General features: G+C 40.2%; 3 protein-coding genes across 4 annotated transcripts in view; 1 reads left to right on the top strand and 2 right to left on the bottom strand.

Annotated features, from left to right (window-relative positions):
• Positions 1–2,246: 2,246 nt before the first annotated feature.
• LOC107213684 (arylacetamide deacetylase-like 4) lies at positions 2,247–8,723 on the bottom strand. The gene is made up of 4 exons (XM_015648383.2): positions 8,557–8,723; positions 5,934–6,150; positions 4,245–4,308; positions 2,247–3,160 (listed from the first exon to the last, which is right to left on the bottom strand). The coding sequence occupies exons 1-4, from the start codon at positions 8,710–8,712 to the stop codon at positions 2,383–2,385; spliced, it is 1,215 nt and encodes a 404-aa protein (XP_015503869.1). The 5' UTR covers positions 8,713–8,723; the 3' UTR covers positions 2,247–2,382.
• On the bottom strand, positions 6,115–20,635 carry LOC107213679 (arylacetamide deacetylase-like 4). The gene is made up of 4 exons (XM_015648377.2): positions 19,540–20,635; positions 15,497–15,713; positions 14,714–14,777; positions 6,115–14,060 (listed from the first exon to the last, which is right to left on the bottom strand). The coding sequence occupies exons 1-4, from the start codon at positions 19,708–19,710 to the stop codon at positions 13,289–13,291; spliced, it is 1,224 nt and encodes a 407-aa protein (XP_015503863.1). The 5' UTR covers positions 19,711–20,635; the 3' UTR covers positions 6,115–13,288.
• Positions 20,636–20,758: 123 nt separating this feature from the next.
• DHRS3 (dehydrogenase/reductase 3) overlaps positions 20,759–27,033 on the top strand; it is a 39,224-nt gene continuing 32,949 nt past the window's right edge. The window contains exons 1-5 of one of the 2 annotated variants that reach the window (XM_015648380.3): positions 20,759–20,847; positions 22,047–22,128; positions 23,651–23,767; positions 24,203–24,243; positions 25,524–25,656. The gene's annotated coding sequence lies outside the window, so the exon portion shown is untranslated. Of the gene's footprint in view, positions 20,848–22,046; positions 22,129–23,650; positions 23,768–24,202; positions 24,244–25,510; positions 25,657–27,033 lie in introns of both variants that reach the window. The other variant, XM_015648381.3, reaches the window with a different exon arrangement.

The raw sequence follows: 27,033 nt of genomic DNA, 5'->3' as shown, positions 1-27,033 counted from the left end.
TAAAATACAAAAATCAAAGCACAGTTTGACCCTTGGTAATGTGTTTCAGGTACTCACATAGAGTGCCCAGAGCACAGAGTTTTTCCAGGTTATTACAGACTCAGCTGGTGCTGACATCTGCTGATGGAATGATGCAGGGCAGTTTGCTTTCCCTTCCTTCACCTCCTTCAACATCTTCCTGTCACACACAGCAGCTCAAAGAGTGTCAGGCCCTCCTAGCTGCCCTGAGCTTCCCAGCGTCTCACCAGTTTTCAGGCAGGTTTCAACAGTGTTCCAGTCTGCTCCTGGATCTTTTCATTTGTGCAGTAGTGCCCTTGGGCAAACTGTAGGGACCAGCTAAAAAAATGTGCCTCATGCCCACATTCTCTGGGGTTAATACCTCTGGATGGACCAGCCTTGTCCACACCCTATTCCTGGCTGGAGGGCAGCGTGGCTTGGGCTGTTGCTTCACTCAGGGTGCAAACTCTGGAGGGGATTATCACTTCAGGCACCTCACCTTCTCTTGTGGAAGGAACTAGTTGTTTTTGTCAGGAGGGAACTGCCCCAGCTAAGGAAACTTATTTGTCAATATTGTGTTTTCTTAAATTCTTCATAGGCAAAAACTCATCAATAACCCAGAAGCTCTGTGGGTTAAAAAAAAATAAAAATCTATAGTATCTTCATCATATGGTCTTTGGCGTGTAATGCCCATGAGAGGTGTGATATCTGTCAGCCTTTGTGTTAGTCTAAAATGTACTGATCTGTCACTTCATGGACAAACTGCCACTGATGTCACCTCAGCATTCATGGCATGGGTTGCCCACATGGAAAACAGACAGCATTCAACAGTGGCAGTGGACCTGTGTGCCTGGAAATCAGGAAAACACCGGAGAAGATTTTCCAGGCTTTGTGCTTATTCACATTGTATTCATTTCAGAGATGCCATATGGAAATTCCCTATAAAATTTCCCCTTGTTCCTGACTACTGTGTGAGTGTAACTAAATGTAATTCATATTGTTCTGGCAGGCTTTCTTTGCTCATATGCTGGATGTAAACAGCCCTGCAGAGCATTGTAACCCTTCCCTTGCTTGTTGGGTGTCTTCTGTTGGATCATTTGTCTTGCATAACTGTCTTCAGCATCCTTTTGGTTATACTTTAAATGAGCCAGTGGGGGGCAGAAAACACATACAGTAATATCAGAGAGTATTGTTTGAAAATTATAGAGCTAGAAATTTCCCTGACAGGAATGGTGGTGATTTTAGTGTGGGTAGTGTTCCAGGTGTTAATTTAAGCAAAGACAGAAATTTTGACTGTCAGTAAAACTTGCCCTGTTTTTGTTTCTTCATGGAAATGCATCTGCCTCCAAGTAGAATTTACTGAATTTAAGACAATAGAATCTAGTGGCATGATAAGTTAATTCAGGGTGTAAGATTATAACAAAACCCAAAGCAATTACATTGTTCTACAGTTACACATTCACCTCAGATTACTGTAATTAAAACATTTACTAACATTCCTGGCAATACTTAAGTTTATTAAAGCTATTTTATTGAGAAAATAGCTTTAGACTATTGTTATGCCATTTTATTTTGTATTGGTTTCCTTGATCATTCATCTCTTGTTGTAAACAGTTTGACTGACCTGAACTTTGAAATTTTTATTTTTGTTTTTTCATTTTCTCAATCATTATTCTTTCTCTCCAATGGCACTTGATACTGTCCCTCAAAGGAAGAGTCCTTCCTGCATCAGGCAGTGCAGGCCTACACTTTGTAAAGGAACTGATATCACTTTATATTCCCATGTATCTATTATCTATATATGCATGATTTTTATGATAGATGTTATTTTCCTTAACCAATACTTGCTATAAGTCCAGGCCTGCCCTTTCCCTTTCTTCCTCTCTTTCTCTTCCCCTTCTTTCATTTCTTCACATTTTTCCTGCTACATTCAGTTCTCTTTAAGCTTGTCTCAAGTCCAGCTCCCACCAGATTCAGGCTTTCCTAAGTCTTTGATCATACTCTTTCTGCACTGATCCAGTGGATTCACAGCTTGTTACCTACCCCAGGTTGTTTTCAAACCTGGTTTGTGTTCTAATAGTACCAGAACGTTACTGAACCAGACCACATTGTAAACCCTGTGCTATAAGGATGAGATCTGAAATGGCTACAACAAAAAGCTGAAGAGCTGCTAGGGAAAGAAATGTAAATTCACCCAATTTTGCCTCTCCTGAAAGAAAATTAAGCAAAGGCCATCATGCAATCAACTTCATGGGTAAAAAGAAGACAGATGTAATGCAGAAATTTAAGGTTATGGTTTAAAGTAAGGAAAATTGAGGATTTTTTAAAATAAGTTTGTAAGCAAAAAGAGATAGGAATCAAGAAAAGAAAGCAAGAAATGGAATTTTATAGCAGTCTTAGAAAATTTACTATATTTTCCAGGCCTTTCATTCCAGAGTGGAATCCTACCACCCTACCAAAAAGTGCTAAGAACACTATTCCATGGAATCCCTCTTGCAGATGGCACCAGGTCACTTTTATACCATGGTCCTCTAATCGTTTCTTGTACAGCAGTCCATCATCTCTTAGCACATCAAATTCACAGGTCAAAATGAAAGTCTCAGGAAGCTGAGCAATAACACTGTCTTCAGCCAACAGTGGTGAAAAAACAGGGTCAAACACAGACTCAGCCATTTCACAGATTTCTTTTGAGGGTTGATATGTCGGACTTGGTTTGTAACCTCTTGTTTTAAACTCATGAGGGATATAGTCAGGACTCACCCATTTCTGATATTTCAGTCTCCGGTCTTCTGAAACATGGCAGCCTTTAAATACTTCTTCGATGATGCCCAAGTCCAAATTAACATATTTCAGTCCAAGAACAAGGGTTCTTTCCTTTAGCAAAATGGGGACTCTCTCATTCTGCTGATAAGAAGGCAAATTTAAGTCCACACACTGCAGAAAAGGATATATCAGGATTTGTGCTCTCAGCTTTGGGAGATCTCTTCTGTTCACCAGTGCTTGGGCAACAGCAGCAGTGAGTGTCCCTCCACTGCTGTCTCCACAGACGACAACGCGGGAAGGGTCGACTCCGTGGTCTTGTGCAGTCCTCAGAAAGTGGATGGCAGCAGTGAGACAGTCCTCAAACTGGGCTGGAAATGGGTGCTCAGGAGCTAAACGATACCTAAAGAGGAGTGAAAGTGTTTTAGCACAGTCATTTCTACTGGGTGGGCCTGATGGAATCTTGTCATTCATTTATTTCTCTCAAAAGACAGGAAAATGCTCTGCTATTAAAATTGCAGCAATAGAATTTATCCAAATTAGTGCTTTTTATGTATTATTTGCTACTGTTCATGTTTGGGAGAGTCAGTACACTGTTCTACCTTTGCAAAATACTTCTTTACATAGCTTGTAAGTGACTGAAAGCACATGAGAGTTGTTTTGGAATTAGCTGGCAAGGCAGGTGTGTCAATCAGTTATCATTGATTCTAGTTAGAAAATGAACATTTAACAACAAATTGTTGGAGAATATGAGGATAGAAAACTGATAATGAAAATCTGAAGGGTTTTCAGTGTTCTGGAAGCTGAATTCTTTAAACAGAATCAATAAGTTCTTCAAGTATTTTAGGATATAAACAGCAATTAGTGCAATAGTAATCAACTCTTTGCCTGAACTTTTAGACATGGTTTCTTTTAAAAAAACATTACAGGTCATCAGAGAAATATTTTTTATGGTCATCTCAGGTTGACTACAAGTGTGGATTTCGAGCTTCCATTTCTTCATGGAAAATGCATCATTGCCTGCAAGTATAACTTACTAAATAATTTAAGACAATAGAGTCAAGTGTGTAGATTCCTTTTGAGGTGGGTATCTCGAACTTGGTTTGTAACTTCTTTTTTTAAATTCTTCAGCTTCTTGTATTTTTCAGAACTTCTAAAATGAGTATTTGGTGTTCTGGGCAACTGTGCTTTCAAGAGAAACAGTTACACTTCAGGCTTTCAGCCCAAGGTGGTTTGAATATGGCTCTAGAAAACAAAAACATCCTCATGACTTAGTGGGAGCTACAAATTGAAAAATTACTGCAATCGATTTCATTTGGAAATTAACAGTTGGGGATTAGTTGACTAATTCCTCCTGAGAGAGGAATTAGTGCTGGTGAAAGGCATGGCATCATTAATTATAGGTTCTGAATGTACTTTACAAGGAGCCTGAGTGCAGTAAAGGCTTGCAAACGGAGGATCAGAGTGTCTGGGCTGGGTCCACTTACCCAACACACACCACCACGGAATCGCTCTTCCTGCAGAAGTAGCGGCACGTTCTTTCGTAGGCCCCTATAAGACAGAATAGTTCACTGGAATTAAAACTTGCTTTAAAAATAAAATGAAAATATTCTGAAATTCTTCTCTCTCTTGAGTGGCTAATGCTACACAACATGTTTTACATGTGGGTCTGCTCTGGGTATTGCTCACCATTTCCTTACAGCTGGTGGGAAACCCAGAATTTAAACCAATGCATTGTTTTAGTCTCCTCTTTGAAAAGTTACAGCACCACTGCTGCCACTTTAAAGTGATTTTGAAGGGGGAAAGTTGTTTAAAAAAAAACAAAAAAAACCCTGCTAAATCCAGTACAAGAATTTCTCTTGTGAATGAGGCACCATCTCATCTCTTTCCTGTTCAAATTCCAAATTGTGTTTTAACCTTGTTTTTCCACTATAAAGACACACAGCATGATAGATATATATATACAAGCTTGCACACACTTATGAACAAAAAATGGTTGTTTTAAATAAGAAATAAATTTCGAAGGAAATTTTCAACTTTTCCCATAAGTATAAAGAGGAGGGAAGAAAACAGATATTAAAAATGATCAAAGACTATTCTAGATACACAATCTATATAAAGACAATTTAACATGATGCCTATTGCATGTAAGTAAATTGATTTTGCTGTCCTGAAATTATTTTTTTAAAATTATTTATAATGTTAAACCTACTAACTCTTGTAATTTGACATATACCATATCAGATTAGAAATTAAACTTTTTCTCTGTTTTGATTCTGCTGCACTTCTCAAACCTGGATTTCTCAGTCTCCTCTGAGCCGAGCTCCTTGGAGATGCTCCCTCACAGGGAGTCCCATTTATCTCAGTTCTCTGGGTCAGGAGAAAACTCCAAAGCTCGTTAGGACCTTGTTCCTTGTGTTTATTAGGATGTTATTACAAAACTTGGCAGGTCTTCCCCAGACCCTTCTGCACAAGTTCAATTTACCATAACCTGGAACACTTTGGCTCTGATGCCACAGGATGGCCCTGAACTGTGCACTTCTTTTATCTTTATACTCATTCTTATCCAATTAACAATAGACACAATAGCATATTCTTTTTCTTAATGACCCAATGACCCATCACCTGTGAGCTGCACTGTGGCATTTTCTATCCAATCACCTCCTACTGCCCAAAAACCTCTAAAAGGAGAAAATGAAGAAGAAAGAAGGAAAATAGACAACATTCTAAATTCTCTGTCTTGTCTTCTATTTTCTAAACTAGTTTAAACTCTAACTTTTTCACTCAGTGACTTAAGTAAAGTCTCTAATTTACACACTCACACTTTTAGCTTTTCTATCTAACTTTAACAGTTAGATAGTCATGGTGTTACATGAAAACATGCCCATAAATTTCATGTTGTATGAAATTCAGTGTTCTCTTGGATCTCAGAGCCAGGGATCAGAGACAAGGGCTCACACTCTGTGTCTCAGACTCATCACAACTCTGTGGTGTGAGATTCTGGAGTCTCCCTCACTGGGGATATTCCAGAGCTGTCTGGACACAATCCTGTGCCCTGTGTTTTGGGTTGGCTCTGCTGGAGGAGAGAGGTGGGACCAGATGATCCTCTGTGGTCCCTTCCCTGACCCATCTGGATGCTGCATGCAGTTACAGCTCATTTTATTTATATTACTTACGGATGCTTCCAAGCCGGCCAACTCCTCCATGAAAATAAAGGATTCCCCTTCTTTGCCTATTGTTTGATGTTTTTAGCTGGTAAATTCTCACTTTAACTCTTTTAAACCTTAAGTCCTTGATAAGAAGACGTGTATCCTTTGATGGTGGTATTGTCTCCATTATAACCCTGAGGAGATGGACCTCTGAGATGATACCTACTTTATCCAAAAATGTTGCCTGGTGATAAAAGAAACCACAAATTACTGTAAATTTCTATTTAGTCTGGAGATTGATAATGAAAAATTTTAAAGTCCATGGTCAATTTGGTAGGAAAACAATCAAACTATTAATAGTAGATAAAAGGTATCAAATACTTCACCTTGTCAGGTGTTTCAGTAGCCATGTGCCTGAACAAAATAAGGAGAGACCAGTTACAGTATTTTAAACTTTAGCTTTGGATGAAGAAACATAGCCAATATTTTGTTTCCCAAACTCACACTGCTTTTAAACTTACAGGAAAAAAAATCCATAGCCTCTACCCCAGCTGTCCTCCTGACCAAGAATAGCTTTGAACCCTGGCTTGATCTTCTCACAGCTCACTGATTCTTACTTAAACACTTGGGCTAAGGTTCTTATGTCACTCTGGGCTCATCTACTCCATTGCATCTGCATGGCTTTAAGCTGTTTCACTTGTAGCCTGCTCTAGTCTATTCCTGCTCAAAATGAAAAATATGAGGCAGTATCACTGTATTTCTGCTATACTGGATTCAATTTTGCACTATTTCCACAGCAGACTTCTCTAATGAGTAATTAAATTTGTTGTGCTGCCATTATTCATGAATATGCATTTCAGTGAGAATTATACATATAAACGTTTGCCCTGCATAGATCTTAAAAACCTGCTGTTACGGTTTTCACCTCATATTTCACAGACCTCATGTGGCCCATGATCCTGTTAAATTTGCTGTAGGTATCCTATTTTAGGCCATCTGAAGAGCTGATCCCATACACTGGAAGGATTGTCTTGTGGCAAACCTAGAGTCTCATACAGCTTCTTTTTATAGAACTCCTGGTCCATGTCCGTGGGAAAATAACTTATTTATTCTTCAATTTCCCTCTGGTACTTTCTTTCCTCATACTAATAGTTTTGTAACAGTAAAGGTTAAACCTGCAATTAGCTATATTTGTATGGAGATCATCTTTGTCTTGAAAATACTAAAAGGAGTCCTAGGAGACCTCACCAACCACAGTGTTTGGTGTTGCCTTTTGTTCCAGCTGAGCACTGGATATACTTGTAAACTTTAATTTTCCATGCAGTTTTGACTTCATGGATTGTCAGTCCTTGGAAGAATTTGGCACAAGTAATTTGCCCAACAGCCATAGCAGGAGTTGCTACATGACTTGAACTCTACTTGCATTTAAAGGTTGGCTTAGCCCTCCTTTAATGCCCTTATCACTGTGCTCCTTTCAGGTGGTGTGTGACAGTCCTTGTGCTTGGCCTCTCACTGGCCAGCAGAAAGGATACAAAATTATAAGATCAGAAGTTTAATCACAAGCAAATTTCTAAATTCTGCAGTTTCACTTTTAACAAATGAATTACTCAAAAATAAAACTTTAATGGATAAAGAGTAATCACACGGTGTTTAGAAAATGTGGATGTTTATACACTGCATAATACTTGTAAGAAAATTAATTTTGATTTCAATTCCTATCCTATTTTATTGGTTTGGTGTAAAAGCAGTGTTGAGGCCTGGGTGTGGTACCAGAGACATTGTGAGTCACCTTCTTGGGAGCTCACTACTTCAAATAAATCTGAGCAAACAATGGGGCAGGGAAAGAAAGGAAGAATTAACAGCGTTAGAACGTAGAATTTAAGTGGAATGTAATGCACAAGCCAAAGAGACTGAAAGGTTTTTTTAACAATTTAAACAACTAAAAGAAGCTTAGTTTAAGTATCACAGAAGGTTTTTTTAAATGACTGGGGCAACAGTTAATTCAGGACAGCATGATTGATGAAACAGAAAGACAAGTGCATGTCATGTTTTAGTTTTGAAAAGAAACAAGGATGAAAAGCAAGGAAGGATCAAAAATGTGCCAAAAACAATGACACAGAAAGTCACTTTAGATATTACGTGTGCTGTCTTCAAAAGAGAAAGTTGTTTAGGCATATTGAAAGGCAAATGATGATGAATGTGGCAGCTCTCTTCAGATGGCTCAGGAGGAGAGTGACAGGGTTGTAGGAGAGAGCTGAGATCACAGACATCATTTAGCTGCTCGCTCTGTAAGCAAGCACGGTGTTACACAGAGCAGAAATTCCACATACACAAGGCAAGTGACCTTCTAAGCCTTCCAGCACTGCCTTGAGGCAGCAGGCAAGAAAAGCTAAAACACAGGCTGTCAGAAAAAAACTGGGAATTGCATTCTGCCCAATTTTATCTTTCAAAAATACTGCCTTTGCTGCTGTATGGCAAACAGGGGAGTCTGCTATGCCCAGCACAGCTGAAGGAATCTGCTTGCATCACCTAATCAGTCCAGTTGTATATTTGCAATTTATTTAAACATTGATTCTAAAAAAACATCACCAAACCATTATCACTCTAATAGAAATAGAATTAAAAACCTCAAGCTTTAATTTTTACTTACCAGACCAAGCCCAAAGTTCATGCAGTAATGAAGAGCATAAAGCTTCTGGCGCTCACTCATTTCATGAGGAATTTCTGCTTTGGGGTGCTCATAATAGAAAGCAATTGCCACAATACCAGTCAAAACAGCGAGAAAAATGGCCAGGAGAAGTTCCATCTTGCTGTGTTGGTAGGAACCCAAGAAAGAACCAGCTGTTGCCTCCTCCCCTTTTTTCAGACTTTTGGATTTCTGAAGGTAAAGGCGCAGGATTAGCTGTTCTCATCATAGCTCATAATCCAGCTTTTAAAAATGCCGATAGGAAGATGAAAACATGTCATAACCCAAACATACAATTAGACAGTAACAATTAATTGTGGAAGAGTCTTGCACAAGTGGTTTTCACATTTGCAGGAACAAGGCTGTGCCCATCACAGCAGAACCATGATTTCATGGATCATTGTCGTGTCAGTTTACAAGAAGACAAAAGTTTGTTCTGTCTCTCTGTTTTTTTATTACAGGCAAGTCTTTATTATTTATGAGTTCCTGCACAGTATTTCTTGGAAATCATCTTCCAAGCTGCTTAGATTCTTGCTTTGTTGTGCCTCCATACCTTACTTTTTCAGACTTTCATGGAAATCAAGGCTCAGTGTCACAAACATGTTTCATCGCTTGTGATGGCAGATTTTGGATGCTGCTGCCATTGCACCTTTGAGTCCAGTGGAGCCAGAGGCAGCTGCAGCCTGGTCTGAGAGCTGTTCCTGCCTCATCCTCCTCAAAAGCTCTTCTGCTGCACCAACTATTGTGTTTCCTTGGTTTTTGTATGGTTTTTTATCTGCCCCTTGGTTGAGCCTGGCAGTGCTGCAGTCTCTGTCATCCAGGAAGATGTTATGTACAGATGTCATTCCAGGTAGAAATACAATTCCAACCATGAAGAATAGACTTCATGGTTTCAGGGCTAGAAGCACTGACTAGACATCAGCAGCCCTGTGAGCTTTTAGGATCTTCCTCTGGAGCTAATATATTTTTCCATACACAAATAATTAGTGATGAGATTTAACCTGAAGCTAAAACAAAATCTGTAAAGCACAGCTCATGTGATGTCACCTTTGGGAACAGGGTGTTTTTAGCAGTCTGCTCAGACTGTGAAGGCAGCAGATTCTCATTCTGAAAAATCACAGTGTGGCTAAAATAAGTGTAAATTTTTTTCTTTAATAATAATAAAAAAATAATATAAGGGATGAGCTGACCTTGAATTGTATAATAAAATGAAACTAAAGACAGAGAACCCCAGGGCTTTAGCATGCATATTCCTTGACCCACATAGGAAATGGCTCAGGCTTGATGCCTGACTTCAGAAACTGTTTAGAATAAGCAGGATGGAGCTTCATTTTTGAGTCTGGTGTTACACTTTCTGAGAAGCAGCTGATTCCATGTTCTGCTCTCTCTGCCCAAACTGTTTCATCATTTTATCCAACAACTCTTTGTGGATTTTCATTTCCCAATGTTCTCGTGCCTCTCCCTTCCTTGTGAGAAGGTTACTCATATGTTAAGTGTAAAATCAGATTCCTTTTTGTTTATCCCTCTGGATAATGGTATTTGATGCCCATCTTGATAAGGGATTTTGGTGAAAGGCACATTGCCTGGGGACTGGGACACTCTTGGGAAATGGCAGTGGTGAATTCAAACCCATCAGGACAAAGGTGCACAGAGGGTTCAGCTTTCTTACAGCTCAGATGAGCACTGGGAAATTCTGTTGCACAAAACACGATTGCAGCTCCCTCCTTCAATGTTTAATAGTGAAAGTAATTAATTAGCATATGCTAAACTCTGTTTTTCCAGTGGGTGAGGTGTGTTCTAAGTACACCTACCAGATTTGGCCCCTCTGGGGACCTAAGAGTGCTCTTGACACCTGTGACAGATCCTTTGTACTGCACTTCTTACCACCTATTGTTCATCTTTGTTCTTAATCTTTTTGGTGCCAATTCACCAAGAGCTGGTAGGTCTTGGACTCATTTGGGCACGTTGGCAAGGTCTGGACATCGCAGCTCCCCCAGAGCTCCACACAAAGACTGGATGTGCTGGAAGCTGTTGAAGAAACAAACTAGTTGGTTTCTGAAGTAATAATGGGTTTTTTTTCCCTTTGGGCATTGCAGGTACAGAGCAGTACTTAGTGCTTTGTAAACTTAGTCTCAGCAATTCACAATTGTGAGGCCCGGGATGGAGAAAACCATTCCCTAAATAATCTTTCTAATAAATGCTCTCTCCAGCTTTTGATAATTTTTTGACCTTGTCTGTGCTCCTGTGAGATAGAGCAGGGGATAGACCAGGCCAAACCCCTATTTTCTCCTACACCAGGGACTCCCTTTCTTATTAATTTCTGGTGAAAATCTTAATGTCCAGGCCTGAAGTCTTGTCATTCCTTGTTCTTTTTTTGTGATATGGGTGCACATCCAAAGGGAAAGTCTGAGCCAAATGGAACAGCTGTTAAACATTCCCTGCCTCTGGATCATGGTGCTGATTAGATGGCAACAGAACTCACTGTAAGTGGAAGCCTGTACTGGGCTACTGGGAAGCATTCCAGAGAAAGTGCTTCATGACCCAAGAAGCTCCTTCTGGTTCTGCAGAGCTTGAGAGCCATCTGGTGCTGGAAGCCTGAACTTGAACAGGAGCTGGGCTTGTCAGTCCTCACTCTCTGCCTGTGTAATTCCTTGAGGAATGACTTTGGTGTCCATAATTCTGTAGGTGTAGGCATTGACTGTCATTGTATTTTGTACTTGAAAATTCCATGCTTTGGCAACTGTGTCTTCAAACATTCTACCTTAGCAATGCAAGGCGCATAGCAGATCTGTAATTAATTAAGTTAATTAAAATAAAGTACAGGAAGTTCCATGGAGAGTTAGAATGTGTGAATTCTTAAAGTTTAGAAAATCTGGGAGTCATGATTAAACAAAGAATACATTATTTCAGCACTTGCTGTTCTCTGCTTACCCATCTGCACTCAATGGTGATAGCACATGATTAAAAATGTGTGTTCAAGAGGATTAATAATGCTGTTGACATATTATAAAGCTAAATTTGTTATTATTTGTAATAGACCATGATAAAGATAAAGGACCATGGAAAAATCTCAGGAGTAGATCAGTGTCAAGTTTGGACACTGACCCATAAATGAGAAATAATTCCAGATGAAGGAAAGAAAACAAGTATTGGGTAGCTGAGCTGACAAGGAGGATAATGCTGCACTGAACTGTGGGTAAAATAACATGAGATCATCTGTGACCATCTCATGACTTACAAAATGCAAGGCGCAATTGTACAGACCTCTTTAGTTCTGGTGCTTGCCAACCTTCTCCAAATTCTCTAAATTCTCCAATATCATTCAGCTTCTTGCATGGTTTTTGTAGCAGATACAGGCTCTGCTGGCCCAGCTTCAGGTACCATCGTGTGAGCTGCTAACCCAACCTTTGTCATCATAACCAAGGCAGATCCTGAAGTCCTCAAAGAGTGGAACACTCAGAACTATCACATCATTTACCCCTGGAAGCATTTCTTAACTTGAAGAGCAAATTGCTATGCCTGCAACAGGAAAAATTTAAACAAATAAACTCTCTGTTGTGTCAACAGAGCATGAAGAGATGTAATTTCATTTTTCTGAGAGGGACTGGAGAATGGGAACCCTCAAGTAGTGACTTGTTGCTGCAGAGATGTGAACCAACTCACCTGTCACCAGCGTTCATTAACATGGTGACAACCCAGAACATTCAACCTTCTGTCTTCTTCCTGCTCAGTTTGCCTGGCACACAGCAGACATGTACTAACCTCATTCCAGTCATGTGTGCATGGATGTTACAAAGGCAAGGTGGTTGCACAACAGTTACACATTTTACAATTCCTAGGCGTTGCATGCCCAGCTATTTTGCTATGCAACAGCAATTATCTTTGTTATCTGTGTTTAGCAAGGGTGGATCTCTTCTAGTAAACAATGTAACAATTCCAGCAATATAACAGTTGAGCTCAGATTTTTCTGTGGTCTTGGATATACACAGAAATTATTTGGCAGGTTCCATGTTGTTTACATCCTTTCTCCCCAAAAGCCAGGTAAGCTGAATATAATCAAATGCTGCTCCAAAAGGAACTTTATACAACATAATTTAGAGGATATCCAGTTACTTTTGAGCAGTTCTCCCTCACTTCATGTGTGTTGCAGTCTCAGCCACCCATCCTGTGCAGCATGTGAGCTGTACCAACCTACCTATCCCCCATTTCCCTTTAAAGTCAGGTTTGTAAGTACACCCAGTTCCTTCCTTCAGATTTTAAACATAAATGAAAAGCTATTGTTTGTCTGTACAGACACTCTGATGGTGATTACTTTTCATCCCAATCTCCACTCTCCAGAGGCTGCCACGCTGATTTTGGGGGCACTAGGTGGGCATGCATGTGCACATGGCTAATTACTCACACATTGCATGTGTTTTTTACTTACACATTCAGAATGATTTTTGTTATGGTGAGTTTTTATTCTTTGACATATGAAGAGAACAAAAATTCTTACAATGCAAGAAGAGAACATCAAGCTTATAAACATCATGTTCCTAAGTAATAGCAAGTAAAAATCAGAATTCAGCAGACCATGCTCATGACATAAGTTCTTGCCTTTATTCTAATGGACAAATAATTAGTAAATAGTTAATTGAATCATTTAAATGAATCACACTCTTTCTATATACCAGTGCACTGTATGCAAGAAAATGATTTAATAGCATTTTATAAAGTTTACAGCATGGTCAATTATTGTACGTGATGATGGGAAAGAGAAAATACCATATCCAAAAAATCCCAGAGCACAGTGAAAGCCTTTTTCCACGTGGTGCCAGGTCACACGTACATTGTTGTGCTCTAAGCGTTTCTTGTACAGCAGCCCTTCATCCCTGAGCACATCGTGCTCACAGGTGACAATACAGGTGTCAGGAAGGCCACAAACAACAGCATCCTCCGCCAGCAGCGGGGACACCCAGGGCTCAAACAGTTCCTGCACTTCTTCATGGACTTGAGGTAAAAACAAAGTGGGGAGTGGTGGTTTGTAGCCCACTTTAAACACGTCTGGAATAAGATCTGCATTTATCCATTTCTTGTATTTCAAATTTATACTCTCAGGAACATGAGAACCAGCCAGAATTGGTTCCTTCAGGGAGCAATCCTTATTCAGGTACTTGAGAACGAAATGAACTGTGCGCTCCTGGGACAGGAAGGCAACGGCAGCGTTTTTCTGGTGAGATGGCAGATTGAAGTTCAGTGCTTGGAGAAATGGATAGATCAGCACCTGGGCACAGATCTTTGGGATATCTGTCCTTTGCCCTAGTTCTTGGCAAATGCTGGCAGTGAATGTGCCCCCTATACTGTCCCCACAAACAACGACCCGAGCGGGATCCACCCCGAAGCTCTCTGCAGTCTTCAGGAAGTGCACGGTAGCACTGAGACATTCCAGAGTCTGGGCTGGATACTTGTGCTCAGGTGCTAAATGGTACCTGAGAGGTGGAAAAGGCAGCTGGTGTTACACATTCTGAGTGTCTCATCTGAAATACATCCCATGCAAAAATTCCCCCAAACTAATATTAATTACATCATTAATTATCTCTGGTTTAAAGTTTTTACATGCTGAAGCAAACCAGAACAATTTTCCTCCCTTCTAAAAACCAATTCCTTCCAATTTAATAATAAACTTTTTCAAGGAAGAATTTGTTGAAATGATGGTGTCTTTATAACATCACATATTTTCCATAATCAAAACATCTTTATAGGAAGCAGTGGTCCATGCTGGTTTTAAAAAATACTAAACTTTAGACTCATTATTTACTCTTTAAAATCATCCCATATGATTTTAAATATTCCCCTCAAATATTAAAATCTGATGTTTGGCTTATAATTTCTTATTATCAAACAAAGGTCATGATTTCTGTGGTGATAGTGATGTACAATGAACAAACCTGTAACTCTAACCCTGGCTCAAGTATTTCCATTGCCATTGCTCCCACATAACAGCAGCATGGGGAAGACAGCACTAGAGCTTGGTTTCTTTTCTTATATTCAAAGAAATGTTGGTTCAGAGGTGTGTGGGAAGCAGGGGGAAAGCAGCAGAGTTCTCTAATTCTGGGATTAGCACAGGTTATATCTCACTTACCCAACAGACACAACCACTGAATCAGATTTTCTGGCTATGTACCGGCATATTCTTTCATAACTTCCTGAAGAAAAAATGTTGTTGATGTAATTAACATCTCAGAAAACTTTAGTCAATACTGTCACTTATATTTTTATGACATATTACCACAACATCTTGTCACCCTCTTGCCTATTTAGTGAGTACCCAAATTTTCTTTAGGATAAAAATAATCTAGACTTTCAGTCATCAGGACTTGCTGTGTAGTTGATACATTTAGAGAGTTTATTGATCTGTGTGGAAAATAAGGAATCATTATGATTATTACTATTAGAGAATGGGCAGTGGTTTTACACTGAGTAGGATAGAGTTCATTTGCATATAGAGAACACATTTTTATTATGAGGGTGCTGAGGCCCTCACACAGGTTGCCCAGAGCAGCTGTGGCTGTTCCATCCCTGACAGTGTCCAAGGCCAGGTTTGACAGGGCTTGGAGCAACTGGGGTAGTGGAAGGTGTCCCTGCCCATGGTAGGAGGTGGAAGAAGATTGTATTTAAGGTCACTTCCAACCAAACCATTTTATGATCCTAATGGGTCTATGATAAAGAATGCTATATCCTATAAAAATAATTTAAATACTAAATAAGTTCAGACTGGAGAGTTTAAAAGGTTAAAAATAAGCACTAAGTGCCTTCTATCTCCAGTCTCTCCAAATAAGCTTCAGTCACTTCTTAGGGTCAGGAATTTTTAAAAACAGGCAGTTAGCAAAGCTAAATTGTCACATTTTCTCTTTCAATTCCTTACTGATGCTTGCGAAAATGCCACATCCTCCGTGGAAGAAGATGACTCCTCTCCGTTTGCTTGCAGATGGTTCTCTTGGGAGGTAAATCCTTACAGGCACCCCATCAAAATGGAGATCCTTAATGAAGAGCTGGGAATCCGGGCACGCTGGGACTCCATCTGTGATCAGCCTGATAAGTGTGAGCTCCTCCACGATACCCAACTGGTTTAAGGTCTTTGCCTAGATAGATAGAACAGGAAAAATGAGAAATTACTATTGAAAATACAAATCTTCCCACTTTGTAAAGGCCACTAACTACTTTTTCCTACACTGTCTTTAGGATAATTGGGTTGGTTACTTGCTAGTTTTTAGTTTTCCCACAAATAAGTGTCTTTGGGATCTCTGTTAAAAACATGAAAGTTTACATCCTCGTGATTGTGGGAAGAATGTTGTAATACTTGTTCCATAAAATGTCTTATATAAATACCTTCTAGCTCCTGTGATCTGGATTTACCACAAGTTACAACAGGCATTTGCTCAGGTGTGGAAGATGGGAGGCCTGAGGCTCCTTTCCTAATGAGTGAATAGAAAGAGGCATTTCTTGGGGACAGTTCCAATTCTGGGTGTGTTAAATCATGCTCTGGAAGTGTCTGTTCATCTCCATGATTAACTGTACTTCAGATGCCTCAGTTAAAATATTTAAGGTTAGGTGAGATGAAAATCTCTCTCATGACAGGATTATCATGCTGGGGGGAAAACCAAGACTGAGTGACTTAATGATGTTGGGTTATCTCCCTGCCAGGGGTCAGTGAGAACAAGCTGTAAGAAAATCATTGTGTCTGTAATCATTACTGAGGGGCTGCTGGTCCAAGTGAGGAACTGATGAAAATGGTTCTGAATCTTATCTCCTCCATTAGTGAAATCACTGCCTTTTTCAAGATCTCACAGCTATTCATAAATTACTCTGCAGTTTTTTACATCTAATCAGCAAAAAACCAAATATTCTGAAGACAGGCAAGGTTTGTTAAATGGCCTTATCCAAGGCCAGTCAACTGCTGATAATTAAGATAGTCTAAAGATCACTCTGAAATCCTCCTTTGAACACATGTAATGGATCCATTTCCTGTTAGAACAACATTTCCCTTCCTATTACATGGTGACTTAAATGCCCTTCTGGACTACTGCAATTCATTCTTCTGGAATGATGACAGTCATCACAAGGCATTTGCAAATTGTATTGTTGTTCTTTTCTAAGCCACAGAAGTCTCTGTATCGATTCCTTACAAACTGAAGACCAGTTTTGCTTGTGTGAATTGCTTTTTTCAACCTGTGTATCACAGATTCTTCCTAATAATCTACACCAGTTTGCAAAAAACAAATTGGGTGAGGAGCAATAAAAGAAATCACCATAAGCCATGGGAGAAAATCAGTTAGAAACAAATATGGGAATCCAGAGATGATCTGGTGTTTTTTCATAACACTCTGCCACCAATGCCAGCAGTGCTCAGGGTAGTTTAAGAGACAAATGGATGGCCACAGTTCTTGCCTTACATTTGAAAAAGCACATTTTAAGGTATCATGGCAAAGGGGAAAACTCCTTTAAGACCCAGTGCAATGGTGGCAGAAACCACAAGGTGACTCTAATCTTCCCCAATTAGCAATTTTCAAAACTCTCATGACTCTTAAGTAAGTCCATCTGTCAGAGTTATGGTTTTGGAATGTTTGAAGTTGTCAGAATTGCCATTTAATCTCATTGAATTTTCTAACATCCTTGAGGTTTTTTAGGGCTTTCAGATGACATTAATATATATATAATAAACTCAGTATCAGAGCATCCTAGCTAAATATCCTCTTTCCTTGCCTTGTCTCAGGAGGTCCTGACATCACAGAGGCATCTCCAAATTCAGGGGAAACACTGTCATGAAGAAGAGGGAATTTGGTATGTACTCTGTTGAAAAACTTCTTAATCAATAATTAGGAAATACTTCAAAACCTATAGCAACACATTCAAATCCTAAAAGGTTTGACTATTTCTAGACAGATGTGGTCAGTGTTAGTAGGTGAAATATATTACATAAACCAGGTCCTAAAATGTGCATGTGTATGAAAAAGACCATGTCAGCTTTTCTTGTGAAACACCGTCTTTCAAAAACTATTTGCTGGAACACCTAAATTCTGGCACCAACTGTCTTTTTATGTGGAAGATCATATGGGGACCAGATTTTTACTTTAAAATAATTACAAAATCACATGCCAAAAGCAGCAAAACCCACTCCATTTGAGCTTCATGGACTTTAGGACTACATCAGACAGCTTTTCTGTCAGTCACTCTGAAGTGTGCTTTTCCAACCACAGTAATTATCATCAAAGCTTCAGATCACAGTGCAATATGCACAGTTAGTCTGAACACAGATCTGTCTAAGTAGTTTGAAACAAAAGCCAGGAGGCTTCCTCTCATCTCTTGCATTTGGCATGGTCATTGATCTGTTCACAACAAGGGATGTGGACAGATGCAGCAGAAGCATCAGTTGTACCTTCTGGTTGAAGGCACACATTTAGCTGGTGCTGCAGCTTTTCTAAGACATTGCAAGTAAAGTGCAAGAAAAGAGGAGAGGACTGTCCTGTATTGTGGAAAAAGAGGTTTTTACAGGAGCATACACTTACAGGCACAGCTTGATGGCACAGGAAGAGCAGCATTCATCAGGATGAGCAGGAAAAGTTAATTTCACATGTGCCATACACAAAGCATTATGCACTTATTAAGAAACCTGTGAAGTCCTTACTGTGAGGGCTGCTCCTCTGAGCAAAAACATTACCCAGAAATTCACCCAAAATACCAGCAGATGCCTAAAGGCTTTTGAAAGAAAAATAGGGGAGTGGATTCAATGCACAGCAAGTGGTGAAATGCATCTTTAAAACTATTCAGAAAAAGGATGCTGAACTTTAGGGAATGTATTATCAATGAAGACAGCATACACACCTATTCCTAAAAGCTGTGAAAATGGGTTAAAAGTATCACCTGAAATCACTTTTCACCCATCAAATAGGGAAACTAGAGAATTTAATAACGTTGTCCTATTATAATATTACTGTCATGTCATTATATTAAGTTTATATATAACATAACACAAAGAGCAGTGTGAGATATGCAGGGACAGCAGCATCTTCTTTCACAGCAGACAAGGCAGAAAAGTACCACTGGAGAATCAGGGATAACCACTGGATTTGGTGAATGCTGTAAAGTCAAACAAACCACCTAAATCTGGAATGGATTGTAATGGCCCAAATCACCTCTCAGGATGTGGGCCCAAGTTCCTGTGTTCTTTCTGTACAAGTGGGGATTAGAGAATTGAGGTGAGTTTCATACAGACATCAAAGAAACCACTCTGATTTTCCTGCAGGCTTTCTTTTGACATGTTACGTGCCAGACATGACAGGGCTTAGGCTGCTCCTACATACTCCTGTTGCCTGCTTTGAAAGCTTTTTGGGAGAAAGCTGTTTCTTTCTGTGATGGCAAAGCCCACAGCACAGTGAGTCTGGCTTCCAGGTACTTAGATAATAAGTGAGAACAGGCCTAAACCTGCCTTGGCAGGAGGTTCACTTAGATGACTTCTGGAGGTGTCTTCCAACCTACCTGATCCTATGATATTTAACTAGGACTCTGTAATTCAGTCACTGCAGAATAAGAACAGAAACAAGGGTAAGAAAATTACTGCAAATAACTCAGAATTTAGGAAATTGCCTTACATATATCAGAGTGCATTTAGACATAGAAATTTGGGTCATTATTATTCATGTAAATTATATCCTGTCAGCCACAGGAGCAGTCATTTCATTATAGAAATATACAATTGCAGTATAAGAATGGATATCTCAGTATTAAAAGAACTCACCTCATCCTGGCTGCTTTATATATGGTAATAGAAACCAAATCAACCTTTGGCCTTTAAATCTGTCTTACTGTGTGCTTCCCATTACATGCAGCTGCAGTATTTAAATGCATATCTTCATAGTCAAGCCTTTCCTTTTCTGAAAATCCCAGTATCCCAGAGCATGACAAACTCACCAGAATTTCCATCAGAGTGTACATACGGTGATAAAAGCGGAGCTTTGCTGGCTGGTCAACATCAGGAGGAATCTCTCCCTTGAAGAAATGACTATCAGGTGCAATTAAAACCAGCAATACAAAAACAACTAAAATTCCTGCTGTTAAAACCAGAATATAATAGGATTCCATTGTTCTTTGGTGAGAATAATTGGACACTGTTTGATATGGTTCTGTCAGTATTTATATCCTCCAGACTGATTCCAGAGAGAAGTCATTTGCATACCAAATTCCCCCTGCCCTTCTCCTTCAGGCAGGGCTGCCAGGTGCTGGAAGCCTGCAAACATCCGGCTGTGACAACTGCACTTGGCATGATTCAAGCTCATACATAGCACAGTCACTTCCAGGAAACACCATTCTTTTGTACATTCCAAAATTGCAAATGGGTTTTCTTTTTTATCTGCTTTATGGGCCTGAAAAGCTCTCTGGGATGTTTTGCAAGTGGACCAGTGAGTGTCTAAGAGCCTATGTAAGAGTGGCTGTGCTGGACTCCAGTCTCCCTCCATGGTCAGGAATTGCAGTGGTTCTGCTCTTGGAACAGGTCTGAATGATGATTCCAAGGCTTTTTGCTCAGTGCTGATCTTTTCCCCTGCTCACTTGCTGAGACAGACAGCTGGCCAGAACAGTTAGAACAGGCATTCTGAACTCAGTCTCAAGGAATTCTGCTTTTGGAGATCCACATAGACCTGTCAGTTATTTGCCAGCCTGAGTGTGCAGCAAGGGGCTCTGGCCTCACCAGTGGTGCAGTGCTGGCACAGGGAAACTTCTTGACTTGAAGAATTTTGACTCTAACCCTCTGTGCTGATTCTTTCTACAGAAAAGATTTTGATGTCTTTACAACTCCATATTTTGCTGTGTTTTCCAAGATGATGTGTTATCCATGGCTGTAATTCAGGTGTGATCAGAGCATACGGTATCCAAATGCTTGCACCAGAGGAGGTGGTGACAGTGCAGGAATGAGTCACCAAGTGTAACTCTGTGTATTTCTGTCCACCATGTGACTGGACAAAACTTGTTTGGGTAACATTAAAAAGCAAACAAGTTTTTTAGCTCAGCTTGACATAAGCAATGCAACCTGTGCTCATCCTCTGAACACTGAAACATTTCTTTATCTCCACTAATCTCCTCAACAGTCCTTTTATAAATCCTTATAAAAACTTGTAATCGTGGCCATAGAAGAGAAGTACTCCTTTTTATGAGCCACAGGATTCTGCATTTGGCTAACCTACCTGCAGTGTATTCCCTCAGAGAGATCTTCACTGAAAAAAGGTGAGTCCTTTCTATGTTTTCTTACACACTTTAAAAAAGAAGACAAAATATATCTGCTTAGAAAAATCCCATTTATAAAAAGTAGGCATTTCAGCAAAGAACAAGAAATTTCAATGTGAATTAGTTAGTGGGGTAAAAAAAAAATTAGCTGCATGGAATGAGTAAACAAGATGAGTCATAAGAGATAAAATACCAGATGATGAGTGACCAGACTGGATTCTTAAGAGAATAGGTCTAACTCTTAACTTCACTGGAGGTCAGCAAGCACAGATGATTGAATTATGTGGTTTAAAATTAAGATAGATGATAGATAGATGATAGATAGATAGACAGATAGATAGATGATAGATAGATAGATAGATAGATAGATAGATAGATAGATAGATAGATAGATAGATAGATAGACAGAAAAGGCACTATGGATAAGATCATGAAATGCATGTAAGTAATAACATGGAACATTAACTCAGCAGGCCTGGACCTTGTCATCACAGTCATCTTTCCAGTTCTGATGCAAATGAACTGACTAAGTTGGGGAATAATTGATCTTTCCATTGCTGTGGTGCAGGACACTTCACTGAACCCCTCCCAGCCCTACTCCATCCAGACCTATGGGGGTACACTGACTTGAATTTTTAAAAACACAAAACAACATAAACTAAAGCAAAAATGAAAGCTAATTTTATATTCTGAGAGGTAATATCTAGGCTGAGGTTTATTGATTTTAGTGTGAACTTATTTTCCCACATCAATTCATACACCTGACCTATCCTAGCCTCCCAGTCAAAATCGTTTGCCTTTGACACCATCATTCTCTTCCTAACATTGCTCTTCCTTTTGACTTCCTTTGTAAAAGTGCCAAGTTTGAAGAAACTTTGGACAGTCAGAGGCCTTGAATTATTTCACCTCAGTACATATTAGTGAACTTCTCACTCTGAAATAATTACAGCTGCATGTAAGGAATTCTTTTAAAAAGACTTTGTTAGAAGGAATTAAGAGAATATTTTATCCTGAGATCTCCTTCCTAAGCTAGTTTACAAGTTTCCAGTGCAAACTTGTTACAGGCATTCACCTGCTGTTCAGTTTTTGTCAAAACTGATGTCACATTAGATTAGTAGGATTTCAGGACTTTTCTCTAATTTTAAAAGCCTTAAAGATATAATTCTCCTGTTTCCCCAGTTGTTTTTATGTCTTTACAGTTTTGGCAGGACTGAGGAGTTAGTCAGAGGGAATGGGTAAATACTGACTGGCCTGAAAGTGAGTAAAGGCACCAAAGAGAAGGTGAGTCAGTCAGGTTAACAAACATGGTCACTCCATTCCTCTTCACATGTGGTGTTTAAAATTTCTCAAATTTAGAATTACTCAGTAAAACATTCTTATATCTTTGGATATATCTAAAATATCTCTATATTTTATATCTTTATCAAGACATTTTTTATCTTTGTATCTTTACTCATGACACTGCTTTGTTGTAAGACCCTGGGAAAGCCCTCAAGACATCGAAATCAGCTTTTTGTAAAAGGCCTGACACAGTCTTTGCTGTCAGGCTGGAAGTTAACCAGAAGCCTGGTTCCTTTGAGCTTAGTCCATGGCAGAACTCCACTTAGAAGGCAGCACTATCAGACTCTTAGAGCATACAGAAGGACAGTGTGAAATCACAGAACCACTGGGACACATTTCAAATGGAAAGTGTGAACACAAGGGAAAAATGAAATCAAGAAGCACAAAAGTTTAGCTCTTGATTTATCCAAATCTGACAGCAGTACTTCATCTAACAAAAACCAGATCAGCTTGGCAAAAGGTTTTCCTTTTTTAAAGGAGGTTTAAGTTTTATTCTGTAATCATGATAGATTGTCTATGATCAAGAACCCTGCACTGATGTGAAAAATGGTATTATTTGACACTGTAGTTACACAGCCTTTCCATTGTGGAACTGCTGCTCTGTGTTCCCAGGTTTGCACTGTAGAGATCTGAGTGGGGTTTTTAAAGTTGAAAACACAGAATTGTTAGCCCAAATGGCTTTCAGACATACCTCAAGCACAGTTTTAATGTCCAGCTCATTTTCCTTTCAAAAGTTCTTGCAGTTTAGCAACCTCATTTGTACAAACAGCCTTCCAAGGCTGGTAGGAACTTGGCTGCAAAGGCTCTATGAACACAGTTGTGCCTATAAATACAGGTGTAACATGAACTGTGAGCATTCAAACACTGCCTGAGCCTCTTCATAGATCCAGGTAACACTGTTCTGCAAAAATGGAGCTCTGTCATGTAAGTGATATGTGTGTAGGGAGTGTATCAACTTGTTTTGGAGGTAAATGTGCTTTTCACTGCTGGTTTTTTCCTTCAAGCCACTGCAAGTCAGAAAAAATCAGTTTCTATGACTTGCTGAGAATAAAAGTAAATCTACACTAAGTACAGTCCATAAGCTGCACATGTACAAACCCAGCAAACTAAACAAACAAATGGAAGCCAAAACTGGCTTGAGTTACCACTGAATACATTCTATAGAATTATAGAATATCCCAAGTTGGAACACATCCATAAGGATCATCAAACTCCTGACCCTGCACAGGACCACCCAAAGAATCCCCCTGACTGCCTGACTACCTTCTTGCTCTTGTAAACTGGAATAAAATACAGTTAAAAGTGCCATGAAAATGGCTTTAAAAAAGTTGTGTTGGTTGTTCTTTCAGTTTATATTCTGTTGCAAGTGTCTGTGCAGGAAACAACTGGCAAAAATGCAAAATTAATTCTGACAATGATGCAATTTCACAGAATTAACAGGCATGCTTATGGAATGTTTCAGGGCAGTGGTTTAGCACTTCTGAGTGGAAACATGGATGGGATTCACTTTGGGACAACTTCAGACTGATAATTAGAGAGAAGCACTGTGATGTGACAGATCCTTGTTACTCCCACAAAGGTATGAGTGTCTGTTTGTACCTGCAGGCTTAAAAACCTCTATGAAAGTGTAGTTTAGGGGGTCTCACTAACAGAGATGGACTTTGTGAATAAAAGTTCATGTTGGTTTTGAAAAGGTGACAATTTGGAAAAAGACCTCTTGCCAAGAAAGAGTGCAGTGGTTGCTTTACAAGAATCAGATAAAATTCCGGAATATTTCTTATTTTTTTCCTTTTCAGAGTAGAACTGCAATTAAAAGGGACAATACCTCTAAAAAGTAAAGTTCCTAAAGTTCTAATGCTGTCACATATAATATGTGTAGTATTTAAAGCTATTTGACTTTTTGGTTGAATTACGTGAAGTTTAAAATAATTTGCATCTAGTTTTTATTTACTATATGCAAAATGCACTAACTTCAGTTTTACTATAAATCTGCTTTTGCTTCTTGTTTTTATAGGTTTCTACAATGTAGCATCTACTAGTTTCCATTGCTTCAAGGTAAATCTAAAGCAGTAAAGAAGTAAAATAATTCATACTTCAATGAAATTTGAAGAGTAGGTTAGGAAAATGTTATATATCTAGAACTGTCTTTTAACTCCCAATCCAAATTTGGTAGCAACTTTGTACATGGGTCAAAATCATAATGAATAAAAAAAAATCACTTCAAACACATATTTAGATTATAATTCAAGCTGGAAATAGATACATGAAATAAATGCTCACAGATTATTCCATTCCCCCTGGCTTCAAAGTACCTGCAAATGTTTTACATTAGTAATTAATTTTCTTTTAATCTAAACAAGTTAACTGTGCAATATTGATGAGTTTTCTATTTTATATGTGTCTGAGGTGCTTAAGCATAAAGAGACTGAACTCAGGAATCAAAAAACCAAATATATTTTGATGGAGTTCATATCCTTTCATTTTCAGCACTGCTCCTTATTTCCATACCAGAAAGTTGTTATATTTGTTCCCAGTCCAGACACTGAGTCATTCCTGCTTGAAGCCAGACACTTGGGCTCTCTGGGTAATTTCTGTCTCCCCTCCAGAGCTGTTGGCCTGAGAGGAAAATTGTAATACCAGGTGCCTCCCTGAGCTGCATTTCTAGAGGTATTCCTATAAAAACACACCAAGGTGTTAAACTCTGCCAGCAGGCCGTGGAAATTCTCTGCTTATTTCAGACACAGCTGAGTTAGGGAACACTCACTGATCCTGACAGTATGTAGAGACAGTTTCCAGCTAGGATTCTTCATCTTCTCTTCAAAACCCTCTCTCCTGATATTTGTGATTATGCAGTGGCAGTCATCTGGCTTATTTCATATGAGGTAACCTGGCAGTTAAAGGTAAAAAATGTGCAAGTTTCTCTTCTCAATTTTATTTCCTTTTTTCTTTCCCTTAAAACTTTTGTGGAGCTTTTAACAGAGCTTAAATTCAAGGATTTTGGTATTTTTCATATTTTTTTATTTAAAAAATCTATGTGTGATATAGCTGTTGAATGTGGGGGGCACCAGAAACTTGGCTGCTCTTCTTTTTGCCAACAAAAAAACCCCTCAAGAATCTGTTTCCACATTTGAATGCCTGCTTTCAAAAATACCTGTTTGATTCCAAAGAAGAAAAGTGAGTTAATTTTTAAGGGGATTCAGCATCCAAACTCACCTCTCTCACAGATGCTTAGATTCAAACATCCTTTGAGGTGGTGTTTCAGTAATTAGAGATGTGAACAAGTTTGAGAATGGTTTTAAGTGCCATTTTCCCTTAATTCCAGTGTTTTCCTCTAGATGGCTTCCCAGGACAGTGCATCTGCCTCCAGACCTGACTGAACGTGTGGACTGGACTCATTTTGATGAATCCTGGTCATACCCCCAGATATAAACCCGAATTTCTTTCCAGCCCAGCTGTCAAGACAATAATGTGAGTTTTGATACCCTTGAGATCTTTTGATATCCTCAAAGCTTTGCATTTTAGGTTATTTCTGATTGCTGCCACAGCTCCTGGCTGGGGATGAATGTGCAGTTACAGCCTCCTCAGAAAAGCTTTATCTGTACTACTGTAATCCTAATTTACCTGTCTAATGCTTGAGAGTGCAAACAGCCAGGGACCTGGGGACCTGCTGTGATACACTTTGCCCTCTCCCCTATTACAACAGACTTGGAAGTGCTGTGGGGACCTTCTGGGTATGCCCTTATCACTGGACAAAAAAGTCTTGGAAGAAACCACCCTTTTTTTGAAGTGTGAGTCTCCCTCTGTCATTCAGAGCCTGCCTTTTTCACTGCCCACCGCTGAATCCCCAGTTTTCAGCAATGCAAGCATCTTCCAGCATGGAAAATCCATGAGGTGTCATGCTCTCCAGAAAAACTCTGCCCCAGTGGTACTAGATATTGATGATTATCAGCCTAGGCTGGGTTCAGCTGGCAGTCTAGGGCTGCAAGCAGCTTTGCCCTCCACACACCAGCTGGCCTTGGGCAAGCAGCTCCCCGTGGTGGCTTTGAACTCAGCCTTACCCTGATTCTTCCTGGGCTGGATTTTCCCTGGGCTCAGGTCACACCAGGGCACCTTTCTGGTGCACGCAGGGGAGGGAGGAGGCAGGGGCTGCCTGCCTTGGTGCAGAGCACTTTGGTTCCTGCAGAGAGCCCAGCGTGGCACAAGCCCAGTGTGGCACGAGCCCAGCCTGGCAGGCAGTGAGCCCAAGGCGGCATAACAGAGCCCAGGGTGACACAGAACAAGCCCAGGGTGGCACACAGCTAGCCCAGGATGACAGGAGCCCAGGGTGGCACACAGCTAGCCCAGTATGACAGGAGCCCAGTGTGGCACACAGCTAGCCGAGGATGACAGGAGCCCAGCGTGGCACACAGCTAGCCCAGGATGACAGGAGCCCAGTGTGGCACACAGCTAGCCCAGTATGACATGAGCCCAGTGTGGCACACAGCTAGCCCAGGATGACAGGAGCCCAGGGTGGCACACAGCTAGCCCAGGATGACAGGAGCCCAGCATGGCACACAGCTAGCCCAGCACGACAGGAGCCCAGCATGCCCACAAGTAGTCTGCTGTGCCCACAGTTTGCCCCCCATGCCTGCAGGTAGCCCATAGGTGGCCCGGGGTGCCTTCAGGTGCACATAGGTGGCCCAGGGTGACCACAGGTGGCCCATAGGTTGCCAGATGTGCCAGCAGGAGGCCCAGAGGTTGCCAGAGGTGCCCGCAGGTGGCCCATAGGTTGCCTGGGGGGCCGCAGGTGGCCCAGAGGTGGCCAGAAGTGCCCGCAGGTGGCCCGGGGTGGCCGCAGGTGGCCCA

Source organism: Parus major, chromosome 21 (assembly GCF_001522545.3).
Source record: "Parus major isolate Abel chromosome 21, Parus_major1.1, whole genome shotgun sequence".
Taxonomy (NCBI): Eukaryota; Metazoa; Chordata; class Aves; order Passeriformes; family Paridae; genus Parus; species Parus major.
The sequence above is the reverse complement of the archived record's forward strand: the minus strand, read 5'-3'. Positions and strand labels throughout refer to the sequence as shown.

What these genes read in the sequence shown, in the direction of transcription:
- LOC107213684 (XM_015648383.2), bottom strand. Translation starts at nt 8,712, where the DNA reads ATGGAACTTCTCCTGGCCATTTTTCTCGCTGTTTTGACTGGTATTGTG. An exon ending in TGGCCGGCTTGGAAGCATCC is followed by an intron (nt 4,309 to 5,933) that starts GTAAGTAATATA and finishes TCTGTCTTATAG; the next exon opens with GGGCCTACGAAAGAACGTGC. An exon ending in TCCGTGGTGGTGTGTGTTGG is followed by an intron (nt 3,161 to 4,244) that starts GTAAGTGGACCC and finishes ACTCCTCTTTAG; the next exon opens with GTATCGTTTAGCTCCTGAGC.
- LOC107213679 (XM_015648377.2), bottom strand. Translation starts at nt 19,710, where the DNA reads ATGGAATCCTATTATATTCTGGTTTTAACAGCAGGAATTTTAGTTGTT. An exon ending in TGGCATTTTCGCAAGCATCA is followed by an intron (nt 14,778 to 15,496) that starts GTAAGGAATTGA and finishes TTTTTTCTTCAG; the next exon opens with GAAGTTATGAAAGAATATGC. An exon ending in TCAGTGGTTGTGTCTGTTGG is followed by an intron (nt 14,061 to 14,713) that starts GTAAGTGAGATA and finishes TCCACCTCTCAG; the next exon opens with GTACCATTTAGCACCTGAGC.